The sequence below is a fragment of the Limulus polyphemus genome, unplaced genomic scaffold (genome assembly GCF_000517525.1).
Source record: "Limulus polyphemus unplaced genomic scaffold, Limulus_polyphemus-2.1.2 Scaffold353, whole genome shotgun sequence".
Lineage (NCBI taxonomy): Eukaryota > Metazoa > Arthropoda > Merostomata > Xiphosura > Limulidae > Limulus > Limulus polyphemus.
The window spans coordinates 344987-358193 of NW_013665963.1; the positions used below are offsets into that span (position 1 = coordinate 344987).

General features: G+C 32.3%; 1 protein-coding gene across 12 annotated transcripts in view; it reads right to left on the bottom strand.

The window, feature by feature from the left end:
- Positions 1 to 13207, bottom strand: part of LOC106457632 (serine/arginine repetitive matrix protein 2-like) — a 117649-nt gene that overhangs the window by 80346 nt on the left and 24096 nt on the right. For 11 of the 12 annotated variants that reach the window (XR_002610220.1, XR_002610218.1, XR_002610217.1 and 8 more), the window contains exon 3: positions 6779 to 6931. Coding sequence is in view for 8 of the 12 variants with exons in the window: in XM_022383624.1 (XP_022239332.1) it covers positions 6779 to 6931 (153 nt within the window). In the remaining 4 variants the exon portion in view is untranslated. Of the gene's footprint in view, positions 1 to 5314; positions 5662 to 6778; positions 6932 to 13207 lie in introns of those variants that run through there. The other variant, XM_022383627.1, reaches the window with a different exon arrangement.

A 13207-nucleotide genomic window follows, 5' to 3' on the forward strand; every position in this document is an offset into this window, starting at 1 on the left:
TATATGTACATATATAACTTATATTAAAGTGAATTTAATTCTAACTAATAAAAATACTTTTATAAATATATTGTATGTATGGCAATTAGCAAATGACAAATATAACAAACAATAATATGAAATCTTATTTCTTAATACAATAATGTAGGTATAATTGTAGAAAATAAACACAAATGCAAATTATTACTATTGCATTGTGAAGAAATATCATATGGTAATAAATAAATATTTAACTGTATTATTTGTGATCCAAAACAATATTTGGTCAAACTGACATATAACATTACTGTATTTTGTTCCATTGTAAATTGATTTCAAAGACATTACAAATAAATTAGTAAAAATAAATAAACAGGCCAGTTTCCTCGGGTCTGCTACTTTACCATTACTGGATTTCTTCATTTAAACTCAGTGCAAAACACCAAGATCCTCAGCCTTTGAAAAAGAAAACATACCCTTTCCTCAATGAATCATCTTTAGATAAAACTGATACCTATAAATATGCAAGATCTAAAGGTTTTGATCTTGTTAAGTAACAGATTATATCAGACTTATTAAACCCAAATAAATCTTCAAGTTAAATACTTACATGTATTTTAAAGGTTTTTTCTATCTGAAACCTTTGATAGCCAATGTAAGTGCATTTTATATAAACATTAATATACAAAATTAAAATCAAATCAAAACATTTCACCTTCTTTATCTATCTGGAATCCTTATTTCTCTTGTCCAACTATACTACTATTTTGGTTGTTAAACACCACAACATCCAAGAACTTACACATTAATAAACACTAAACACATTTTATTCTATGTTGAAATCTATTCACTGCAAGCTTTCAGCTACTTTACTGTAGCCTTCTTCATGCTAAGGTGAATACAAATTTACAACTAATATAATTGGAAAAAGACGACATAGTGAATTAGCCAAAAACTTGCAGTAAGTAAAACCTGCACATTGTCTATTTACTGATGCTTCTCACCCATATTATGAGCCTTAAAGAATTTACACATTATTTGTAATCCACCTTCTGAAATGTTATAAGTTACTAGGTACAATAATTTCTACCTACATATGATTATCAATGTGTCAAGACAAATTATCCTCAAACCCTGTTATTTGTCACAGGAAATCTATCTATAGCTAATTATCATAAAACACAGCATATATATATATACATAACTCATGAATTTTAACTGTTCTTATTTCCTTGCAACTCATTGAGCATAACTGAGTTGCAAAAATTTCAGTCTATCATGGTTAAACTCTAAAGTGATTCACCTCAATAAATTTTAAAAGCTGCCAGTCACATTGTATTGCATCTAACAAAATAGGACAGATGACTGAAAAAATTCAATGATTAAATTTTCAGGTCACACCATAAGCTGGGCAAACACTGTGTTTCAATTAATGTTACAATATGTAACTTAAACTTAGATATGACTAAATTATACTTTTGTTTTTTTCTTAACCACCGAGGATAGCAAAAATGTCTTATCCATGCATGATTTTACAACATCAAGTGACAATGTTGTAAGTAAAAAAGTAATACAAAAAACACATGCTAATGTTCTCAGATCTGCTACTTTACCATAACTGAATATTTTCTTTATCTACATTCAGTGCAGAATAGTGAGATTCTTAGCTTTAAAAATGAAGAATGGCCTTTTCCCACCTAATTTCAGGTTAGAAACCTTTTTCTGCCATATTAGTCTGTATTCTGCATTGCACAGTTTCACAAGATTGGAAGGTGTCTAGTCCATTTTTCAAAGTGTATGGTCTGCAACTGGTTGACATTCAAAAATGTTCCCTTAAGGTGACATTGAGAAATTTGATGTATATTTTCATCTTATAATCAAATCAAGATCTCCAATTACTATGCTGGTCAACAAAGATAACTTCAGTCATGTATGCTCTTCTAAACCATCTTCTATACATGACAAGGGTCATTACTGTCTTAGAAAAGACACCCTTGGTACAGAACTTTCTAATGAGTATGATCACCAAACATTTTTAAGAATACAATGAATGTCCCACACTTTTTAAAGGAATCAACCAACTCTTCCACAAGAGTATCCTCTACAAGGAGAGGAATGGAACACTACTCATTAACCAATACATTACTTACTTTATTTATTGAATTCTGTTTAGTGTTGAAGAAATAAGTTAATAACAATATGATTTGACATCTATTGATATTTACAAGACTATGCAATTATTGTTTTTTTTTTCTGGTCTATGATTAGTGGTTTGAGGCTAGAATATTTCCTGGTAGCAGACTCTAAGTTATCACTTCTGGTAAACTCTGATGACAGATATCTTTGAACAGTTGGTTAAACAAATGGTCTGTGATAATGAGGCACTCTTAATTAGAGATATCCTTCTTTATACTGTACGTCAAACAATATGTATGCTATAGCTGGGCAATTAACTCAATCAATATAATAGATTACCTGTCAACATCAATTAGCGTAATGTAAAATAATTGATTAATTGAAATTGTGATTAAATTGATTTATGTCACGAAAATAATCAACTAATCCAAATTTATGTTTCTGATCATTACAAAACTAACCATGATATAACATCTTTGCTATATATTAATGCCATTATGATGCATATATACCATAATTTATTGTTAAGAAAACAAAAATGCTTATGATCTATATATATATATTACTGTAACACAATTTACAAACAATTTTCAAACTGTGGACTATTTGGTTACTTTGTTGCTGTTTGTCAAATCATTATAAAACTAAAGAGCTTTTGTTTGACCAAGTAATTAATTTTTAAAGTATCCAGAAATATTACTAGCTTTCAGTGCATAGTTTGAAAAACAGACTTTTCCGTTCCATTACTCTTGACAAACATTAGAATTTTTAAATCATATATAATAAAATGTTGACAAAAAGTTAATACTTTTAATCATTAAACAAACACAAAATTGTGCTGCTATACTACAGACAGACTGCTGGACTATCAATTAACATTTTTTAATTGATTTATCATCAGGTTCATTAATAGATTATTCTCATAAGATGACAAAAAATTAAATTTGTAACACAACTCCTAACATTAACTGTAATTTCCAGTGATAGTTGGAATGCTCAAAAATAGTAATGATCAGAAACATAAATTTGGATTAATTGGTTATTTTCATGATAATTTCGATTAATCAATTATTTTATATTACACTAACTGACGCTAACAGGTGATTGATTATATTGATTAACTGAGTTAATTACCCAGCTCTAACATACATATTATTTGACGTACAGCATACAATGCTTGTTAGAGAGAGAAAAAAAAGGAGGTTAAGATATAAGATTTTAAAGTACCAAATTGTGGATAATTGTAAATTATGTTTTAACACTTTATTACTTACCTTCTGCAGATGCAAAAAAATCACTATAAGTTAACTCTATCATGCCCAGGTGCACTGATTCAACACACCTGTTGTGTGGTTTATTTTCCTGCATTGCAAAAACAATCTACTGAATGAAATAGTTTAAAATCTTTCTATAGATTATGTGGCTACTGCAAATAAAACATTTTTATATGTAATATTTAGAGGAACTTTTAGCTTTCAAAGATATAAAAAGATCTGTTGTTTTTTTAAGCAATTAAACATGCCTGCCTTTGTTGTTCATTTTAATTATTGAATGAAATAATTTTTCTCTTATTTTATTTCATAAAACTATAAATCTTATCTTTGTTTTGATTTTTCAAATGCTACACTTGGGTTCATTGTGTTTAATATCATATCTTTATATTTTGACTACACTTTGCTATATCTTGACTCCACTATGTCAACTTCACTTTACTATATTTCAATCTCAGTTTACTATATACTGACTCAACTTTACTATATCGACTTCACTTTCCTATATCTTGGCTCCACTTTACTATATCAACTTCACTTTCCTATATCTTGACTCCACTTTACTATATTGACTTCACTTTACTATATATCAATCTCAGTTTACTATATCTAGCATATGATAAAACTTTACCATACCAAAATTTTAAACATGTCGATTTTTTTTAAATTGGTAATCAGGATATTTTTCTATAACAAATATAACAAGTTTTTAATTGTAAAAATAGAACATAGAAAAATAAAAAAAAAGGTTATGTACCTTATACTTTACATATTGCAAGTAGGGTGGATGTTAAGTGAATTTTTTAAATAGAAACTGAAGGTGGCTGATAATATCAGATTTCTGTTTTTAGGAGTAACTATCTTTGCCCTACAACAGTGAGTGGTAGTGGAATCTGTAACATAGTGGGCTCTGGTGCCCAGATCCTAGCCCATTACTGAACCTGTAGCTTGCTATCTAGTTTTTGTATCTGTTGTTTTGATTATTTCTAATAATCAGAATGTCTCCAATACATTTGGGTGCTGCCATGGCCACAGATATTTTCACTTTAAAAATGATACTATTTATACTTTTGTATAAGTGGAATAATTTTACACTGTCTTGTTGAACTGGAAATCATACTGACCTTCAGAGTTGAAAATAGCTGAAAAAGAGCTTTCATAACATGTTTAGATCACTAGCCTATAACACCTATGAAGCAGAGATATAGCCAACTACATCATACCATGACAATCAAGGATTAGAAACAGTGCTTGGTTAAAAATTGATAGACCTTCACGTGTATTCAAGTTACAAGGTCAAATTAGTACTATTTTATTTAAACCTATTACAAGTTTCCTCTTACAGGGTTAAGAGTTCCATATTATGCTCAGAAAAAATTGAAGAAACAAACACTAATGATTTCATTTGGAGCAAACTAAACTTAATATCATAGTTTGAGATTTTTAATTTTTTATGTATGAAATTAAATAAATATAACTTTTTCTTGAATAAAAGTCAATTCTGAATTTATTTTTTTTATGTGTGTGGAAGAATGATTACAAGTTTATTTTCTATAACTATTTTCATTCAATGCTGCAATTATTCCCTCAAAGTGAGATGCAGTCACCCCCAGGCATGATAGGGTTAATATCAGATTATGAAAAAATTTCCTCGGGCTTTAATCAAGCAGCAATTCTATAAAGTTAATAGAACTGAATTTTCCCCTAAAAACGTTCCTGTACTTTTTTTAAAGATACAATTTTTATATTACAGGTAAAAGTCAAGTAAAGGAAAAAAAGTATCCTACCTTTTTCAAAACATACCTCATTCTGAGGATACTATGTTTGGTTATCATCAATGGAAGGGACCCATTTGAAAATCCTTATTTATCCCTTGCTTCTCCCCCCCCCCCAAATACCTTTTTTTATTGTATCAATGTAAGTATGTGTTTGGAAAACAAATGTATACTACCAAGGTTATTGTTTTATTTTTAAAAAAATTACAAATACAATATTAACAATTTGAAAGAAAAAAAAAACACTTCATCTAGAGTCAAGCAAAGCAGTGAAGCTGTATCTTGAGTAGATACTCTACTTTAGAACAAACAAGGTTATCAAGCATTTCCAAGTTCAATTTTATAATCGAAATGTACATATGCTGCTGCAGATACATGTAGAATATGGTTCTTCTTCTTGTTTTCTTCTTCTTTAAGGCATCTTCACTTGTAAATGATGAGAGTGATATATACACAAGGATACAATTTTGGTGAAATTCTCATCACTTCAGTATAAGCTTCTGGAAGAAAATTCTTATCCAATCTTATCTTAATTTATTCACTATACTTCAATCACCAAGAAAGGCAGATTATATAGTTCACTCTATAAAACCATACAAGGTTTTGATGAAACCTCCCAAGTTACTTTTCTCCTATGTTCTTAAATATAAATTCACAGAAAATTCAATAATAAGCATTTAACACATGATACAATAATTACACTATATACCTTTAAAAGTTTAATATAAACTAGGCTGTAACTTTTCACAACAAAACAATGCAGTGACATGTACAAAAAAGGTGTCTTTGAACCTATTTACGTGCAAATAAGTTAAAGAACTTTCACAGCTTCATGTGTATTATTGAGGATACATTTTATTTTGAATAGTGGTCTGGATACATGTGTTCTCTCTGATTGAAGTTACTTGAACGTGAAGTTATTAATGGTAAACTTCAAAGAAAAACACTTTACCACAGAAATAACAACAAACAAATACTTTCAAACATAAAACAATTCTATAGCTTATCAATACAAGCATACAATAAAAAAATTAGTAAATATGAAGATATTGATATTCATTTGCATTTTTCATATATGAATCTTGACAGTCATGTATTTATGTTGTTTAATAACATAAAATCAATGGAACTAAAAAACAAATATTTTTAGTAAGACATAAAATAACAATAACAAGAAAAAAGTAGCTATGTAATAGCATATTATTCCATAATTTTGTAAAACTATAAAATCATAGAGAATTTTTAGGAAACCTCTTTAGTTACTTTAATTGATAAAATTCTTTTATTTTTCTCCCAAGTCCTTAAGTAAACATCCACAGACAATTCAGGAATAATGATTTAACAAAACAATGTTACTGTCTCAACATAATGTGTTTCGAAAACAAATGTATACTACCAAAATTATTGATTGTTTTACTTTGAAAAAGTTACAAACAGTATCAAAATGAAACAACAAAAAACTTCATCTATTGTCTGAAAATATATCTTTTTTTCTCGCATATGCTTTTACACAGAAGAGATAAAGAAGCAAATGGACCGAAAGAATTAGTCAAATTATGTAATATAATTCCAGTCAGAAAGATGAAGAGCAAAGAGACAAAAATGTACTTAACTTACCTGCTTATGTTTGTTGCTATGTAGATGATCAAACACTTGGGGAAGAGTGAAATTAACTTCATTACACAGTTTACACCAATGGCTGCCTGGATCAAAGTACTCAAAACGCATGATTTCTTCAATACTTTCTTCTGTTTTGAATTCAGCTTTCTTCTAATCATACCATATCAACAAAGTTCAAAACCATTGCTCTACAAATGTACATATTTATTCATATAAAATTTTATTTTTGTGCATGTTAAAACTATAATATTTTTCAAGATGTTTTGAACATTATATTTTGATATCAAAGATACAAGTAATTATTCTATATAAAAGTACATGTATAACCCTCTCCATGTCCACAGTTTCCAAATCACTGAATACATCTGAAGTGCAAAAATTTAATGGTGTGCTCATTGAAATATTATAAAATGCACATAGCAATGCTTTAGAGGAGTTTCAGGCAGAGCAGACTGTATTGATTTGAATTTTATATGGAATGCATCTGTTTGGAATATAAATATGGAACCAGTTGGTTCTCTGCTACAGAGTAAAACCTATATCACAGAGATCAAAATATTGTTCACTCCCACATGCCAGGAGGCTGTGCAGTCCACAAAAAATGCACATCTGGAACAATTTACTTTTTAATATGGCATGATAAAAGTAACAGAAAATTGCATACAACAAACATATGTAGTAAACTCATGATTTCAAAAAACATACATTACTTGAAAAATATAATACTTAATTAACAAATGCACAACTCAGAATCAGAGTGTGTGTGTGTATATATACAATAACAGTTACAATGCTAGATTAATTTTATCTTCAAACACTTAGTTACATGAAGTTATATAAACATATTGAATAGTACCATAACTCAAAATTAACATGTTTTTTTAAGCACAAAAAAATTTTGACAGGTTAGATACAAGCAGAAAGAAAAATGGCTACAAACAGTTTTAAGGGCTCATGTTGACAGTTTGGGTTAGTAGCTATTATTATACAAGACAATATAGCTTTAAACACTATAAAGAATACTCTGTACATTATTGTTCTTAAACATTTCTACACACTAAATTTGTATTTGATAATAATACCTATTATACCATTTCTGGTCAACACTGTCACACTCGCACACATCCAGCCTATAAATTTATCAAAATTATATGAAAAATACATCTTTTTTAACACAAGCTTTTAGATTGGGATAGAAAAAAAAAGTTGCAAAGAAGACTTATAAAAAAAAAATTTCAAAAATTTAGAAGAATTTACACACATAATTTAAAACTGTAAAAGATAAAAACATCCATTTAATTTGAAAAGAAAAAGATTAATGTATATTAAAAATATCCAAGCACCTTAAACAATTTAATTCTTATAAGTTAAATTGGTTTAAGATTCTCAATCAATTCTATAATTTTCTAAGAAAATAACTACACCATTCTTTAAGATAAACATAACTACAATAAAACCTTAAAACTATATTCCACTAACAGACAAATAAATATTCTGTTTTAGCAATGTAACTACAATATGAAATTTTTATTAAAGCACTTATTTTTAAAATCAAAACATACCATGAGACAATCATTCTCTCCTACACTTTACATTCATTAGCCTTATAACTAGGTACAGAGTTCTCGACAGGATTTCAGGACTGGGGGTGAAAATACTCTTGGGTTTCAAATTCTGAGAGTGAAGGTTTGAAATATTTAAAGCAAGTGTCAGTGACCATTATGTAATAACTGAAAGGCTGAGTAGGCATTCTTTAGTCTAACAATCAGGTGCAACAAGAAACAGGTTATGGTCAATTATCAAATGCTTTACAAACAAGCTGCTTGATAATATGATTAAAGTCACAATTACTTTGATTGCAAAATTTGTAGATATGAAGACCAAAATAATCAGACATGACCAATTAACAGGCCACCTGCTTGACAACTCAACACAAATATGCAAATCAATCCAATGCCGCTCTTTAATTTCAATGAGTTTCATGACTCAGGATCTCTGCACTGACAGGAAACCACAGGATATCCATGAGTTCAACTATTGTTTATATGAGTCAAGCCATTATGTAATGTATACCACGCACATGTACCCAACACCTGTCTCAAAATATCAATGTGTTTGATATCAGCAATTACTCTTACCAGTATCAGCATTAGAACACAAAAGTTAGCATATTAATCCCAGCCATAATGATCAGGAGGGCCCCTTCAGTATCTCAAATGACCACAAAACTGTCATGCAGCTCCTCTACGGGTGTTTCCTTATGTGAGTCCTCTCAGACTGCCAGATAAGTACTTCCAGCATCTTTCTCCTCCCCAGCTAAGTCAAAATGGTAAAAAAACAACCCTCTCACAATCATTTAACTCATTAGTGTCAACCTCTGATATCTTATCTAACCAGCTTTGAAGAGTCTGTGACATATAGCTTCAGTTTCTCAACTTGTTCAATGAGCCGACATGTGCCATGTGAGCACTGTAGCTCTTAGCTTGGTGAATTTTACTGCTGTAGAATGAAATAAGGACCTGTCAAATCATAACAGTGCTACTGGCATGTACCAAGTCACACCCAGTCTCCACAGTCAACCTTTCACTTGTTTACTGCCTTTTCATAGAACTTCTGTCACATACCAACAAACAAACCCACGTGCATTGAATAATCCATATCTCAACCACATTGCATGTTCTTGCTGATACTATGCCACATCTGCTATAGGGTGCATACTATATATCATGTCCACAGGAAGCTGTATTTCTCAAAAATGAGCATGAACCATCAGGACATGTTGAAAGTGTTTATCTAAGACATTTGCTTGTGATCTTTATTACCTATTATTCTCCTCCATTAGACTGGGAGTGTTATGGTGAAGTGTGCATTTCCACCACACCTTACACAAGTCAGAAAATAACTGGCTATTAAAATTAGCTCCATTCGTCCATGTGGATTTCTTCATGTTATCCACTGTTCAGCCAACACATCAGCAACAGACTGTGACAGTGTATCAACCAATGGATAAACTTTGAACCCCTTAGTGAGGTAATCAATAATGACACCACATATAGATTAGCTATTTATTTATTTAAGAGAAGACCAGCTACGTTCAGAACTATTATCTGCAATAGAGAACTGACAATTCTCTGTTAAGAGTTCACCCTGCTTCACCTAGTTTTTCCTTTGGGTGGCATTTTTCTCAACATCTTGATGCAAATGTGCCCAGAAAAACTGCTTGTACATGTTAGCATATGTGCATGCAATACTTTGGTGGCATCCATTCCTTGCATTATACAAAGCTTGAAGTATCCCCTATTTGACACCTCCAGACACCACTAGCTGCAGCACAGATTGAGTTTTCCACTTCCTCCCACAAGGTGTCTAGAATCAGAACACTTGGTAGACAATTGGTGAAACAATCTGGGTGTTTCCATGTTGAAGGTCTAGGTAATGATATAGTACAAAGTCATACACTTGCAACATTGTGATACAAGAAGCATTCATTCCTTCCGGATTTTTAAAGCTCATAAGCCATTTTTAGTCATGCATGGTACACTCGAATGGTGAAATTTCATTTACACAGTGTTTGTAATGCTTGACAAACACAACAACTGCAATTTTTTTTTGTCATGCAGTATATCTGTGTTCAGGAGAAGTCAATGTATGACTAACATATGCACTTTAACATTCAACTCCATCTTGCACCACTGAAAAAAAACCTCTCCAGCTCCTCTTCTGCTGGAATCAGTAGCAATCAGGAATTGATTATTTCATACTGAGTATGCTAACATCAGCTTCTACTAAAGCATGCTTTAATGACTAAATGCACAGTCATAATCCTAAGTCCACCTAAAGTACATTTCAGCTTTACTCATAACAGACAATGGAAGAGCAATTATAGAGAAGTTGGTTACAAATTATCAGTAGTGTGATTAAAAACCTAAGAGAGAGCAGCAAACTGTAGTGCCATATTATTGTTTTCCAACCCAAACAGCCACCTGGTGCCAAAAACACAGCCATATTTAAACAGTAATTACCGAGTTCCTGTCAATGTGTTGATTTCAGATTGTTTGCACAAGCATTAACCAACAACCTCAGATGTTTTGACAGCCATATGTCTTCTGTTTTTGGATGTGGTGTGACAGAAGTAACCCTAGTTGTATAGTTAGTTCCAGCTACTTCCATTTGCTTATTGCACCTATGACCATTAAAGTGAGAAGCTGAATAGCCATAATTACAGAGCAAAAATAGAACAGTGCTCCTACTTGGACAAATAATTGTTCAGGTAAATGCATAATTTTTTCTGGACAAGAAACAAAGTATTCATGCACTGGTTCCACCACTACCACATATGGTTATAATGCACCAGACTTTATACATAGTCCACCATGGAACGCGACTTGCACAATTTGAAACATATACTTGTGCAGTGCACTGTTCTGGGGCCCAATCTTGGCTGGCACTGGATGACTCTCCCATTGAAACACAGTTCACCTACTGCACAGGTAAAAGAGGCCAACAATTTTTGCAATGTCCATCCCCTGGATTTCAATACAAGATCAGAGGCAACCATCTTCATTCTGTGAGTAAATTACCTAAATGTAGTCAGAGATGTGCCACTCCATTCATACTTAGATGATTGTTATTCACAAAAATGAAGTTGTTAAGAATTGGCTGAAGTGGTGCCTTCACCTGGAGTGCTTGTTACACTACAAGGTTGACCAAGGTTCTTGTACATTATGGTATTATCAGGAACTCAACCTTATGTCCCTGCATTTTCATTAGCATCCAAACACCACCCAGCCTTGAATGGAATAAGCACCAAACCTTTCAATAGAATTTGATCATTGTGTCTCCAAAGAATAAGAGGAGGCAACCACAGCTTGCTTACCCCAACCCCTTGCATATGGTGAGTAGTTGGGCAAAATGGGTAATTTCATTTATCTTGCTTCAGGGAAAATATGGGCAGTGGTCCTCTCTTCAAGAGTGACATATGAGTATATGCATCAAGAACATTTGCAGTGGTACAACTGTCACATGAGACCATGGGAAGTTTTACCCATTCACTAGTAACCAGTGTATATTGTGATGATGGGATATGCTTTCAGTTGTGTAGCCTTCAGTGAATCACAAGATTTCCATGATGTAGGTATTGCAACAGGATAGCCTGGGCTTTTTCTTCTGCCAAGCTGCTTGATGTTCCCACCTCAGAACTAGTCACCACAGACGTTATCTTTGTGACAGTGAGGTGTTACTAACACCCAAGTGATGTAACATGACTTTGCTTGGCATAAGTTTATCCATCAGGATGTCCTCATGATCTGCTGATGCCATGTTGAGATATAGCTTCCCAAGTAGGGGATGCAGATCACCTATATAAGTCCCCAAGTTTTCCGAGGGATCTCTCTTATGAGACTTGAATTTGGTCTGATAGGAAGCTTGATTCTCCACCATACCAAAATGTCAGCACAATGATAGTAGCCCAGTCAACTAAATAGCTCCTCATCCAAATGTTTGATTGAGTCAAATATTGGTCCAACAATATTCATCACCAGGTGTTGCACTGCCCGTCCTTGTATCCATTCATTCCTAGAGTGATTTACGTGGAATTTTTAAAAAAGTAGCCTGGACCTTCTTTGGTGGTGCTCTGGAATACCAAAGGAGAAATCTGCTTTACCTCACTCACAAGAACCCGTAGCTACAAGAACAAGAAATATCTAGCAGTATCTTTGTCTATTTTGGACTGAGACACCCATGACCTCAAAGATGTAGGGTAGGTTGTTGTCCTGAGATCCCTATGTTTGGGCAAACATTTGATCTTGCTCTGGGTGGCAGAATAACGAATGATATATGAAATTCATCTTCCAGCTCTGCATGAACCCAGGGTTCTCCATGACCCAATATGGTTCCAGCAACACACCATCCTTTTTGAAGGGGCTCTCATCTACCCCACACCTCACACATTTTACAGGCATCATCCAACAACCAGTATTTGCAGTCTCCTTTGGCTGGTCACAAGTGATAGTAACCAGGGTTGGGGTAGAGCTGCCCTGAGTCCAAAGAAAAGTACATCTGTCAAAAATCTGCAGATCCACATAAAAACAGATCCTATAATCGTAACACCAAAATTTCTTTTTACTACCTTACACTGTGGTATTCTCAGGTTCACTGACTTTTAACATGTAAAAGTAGCCTCATTAATAGCTAGAGATTTGAAAAGGAAAACATTTACAGAGTTGAAACTAAAAGTTTGGCTCATCCAAGTTGCAAAAAAGAAACTGAACAAAAGGTTATATGCATAAAAATCAATCCTTATTTTTAACAACAACAACAAGTAAAAAATAATGAATGAGTGTAACTGGATATTAGATGGTGCTTCTATACAGATGCTCTGGAGAAATCAATGAAGAAAACAATCTGTTTAAGAGAGTATGACAATAT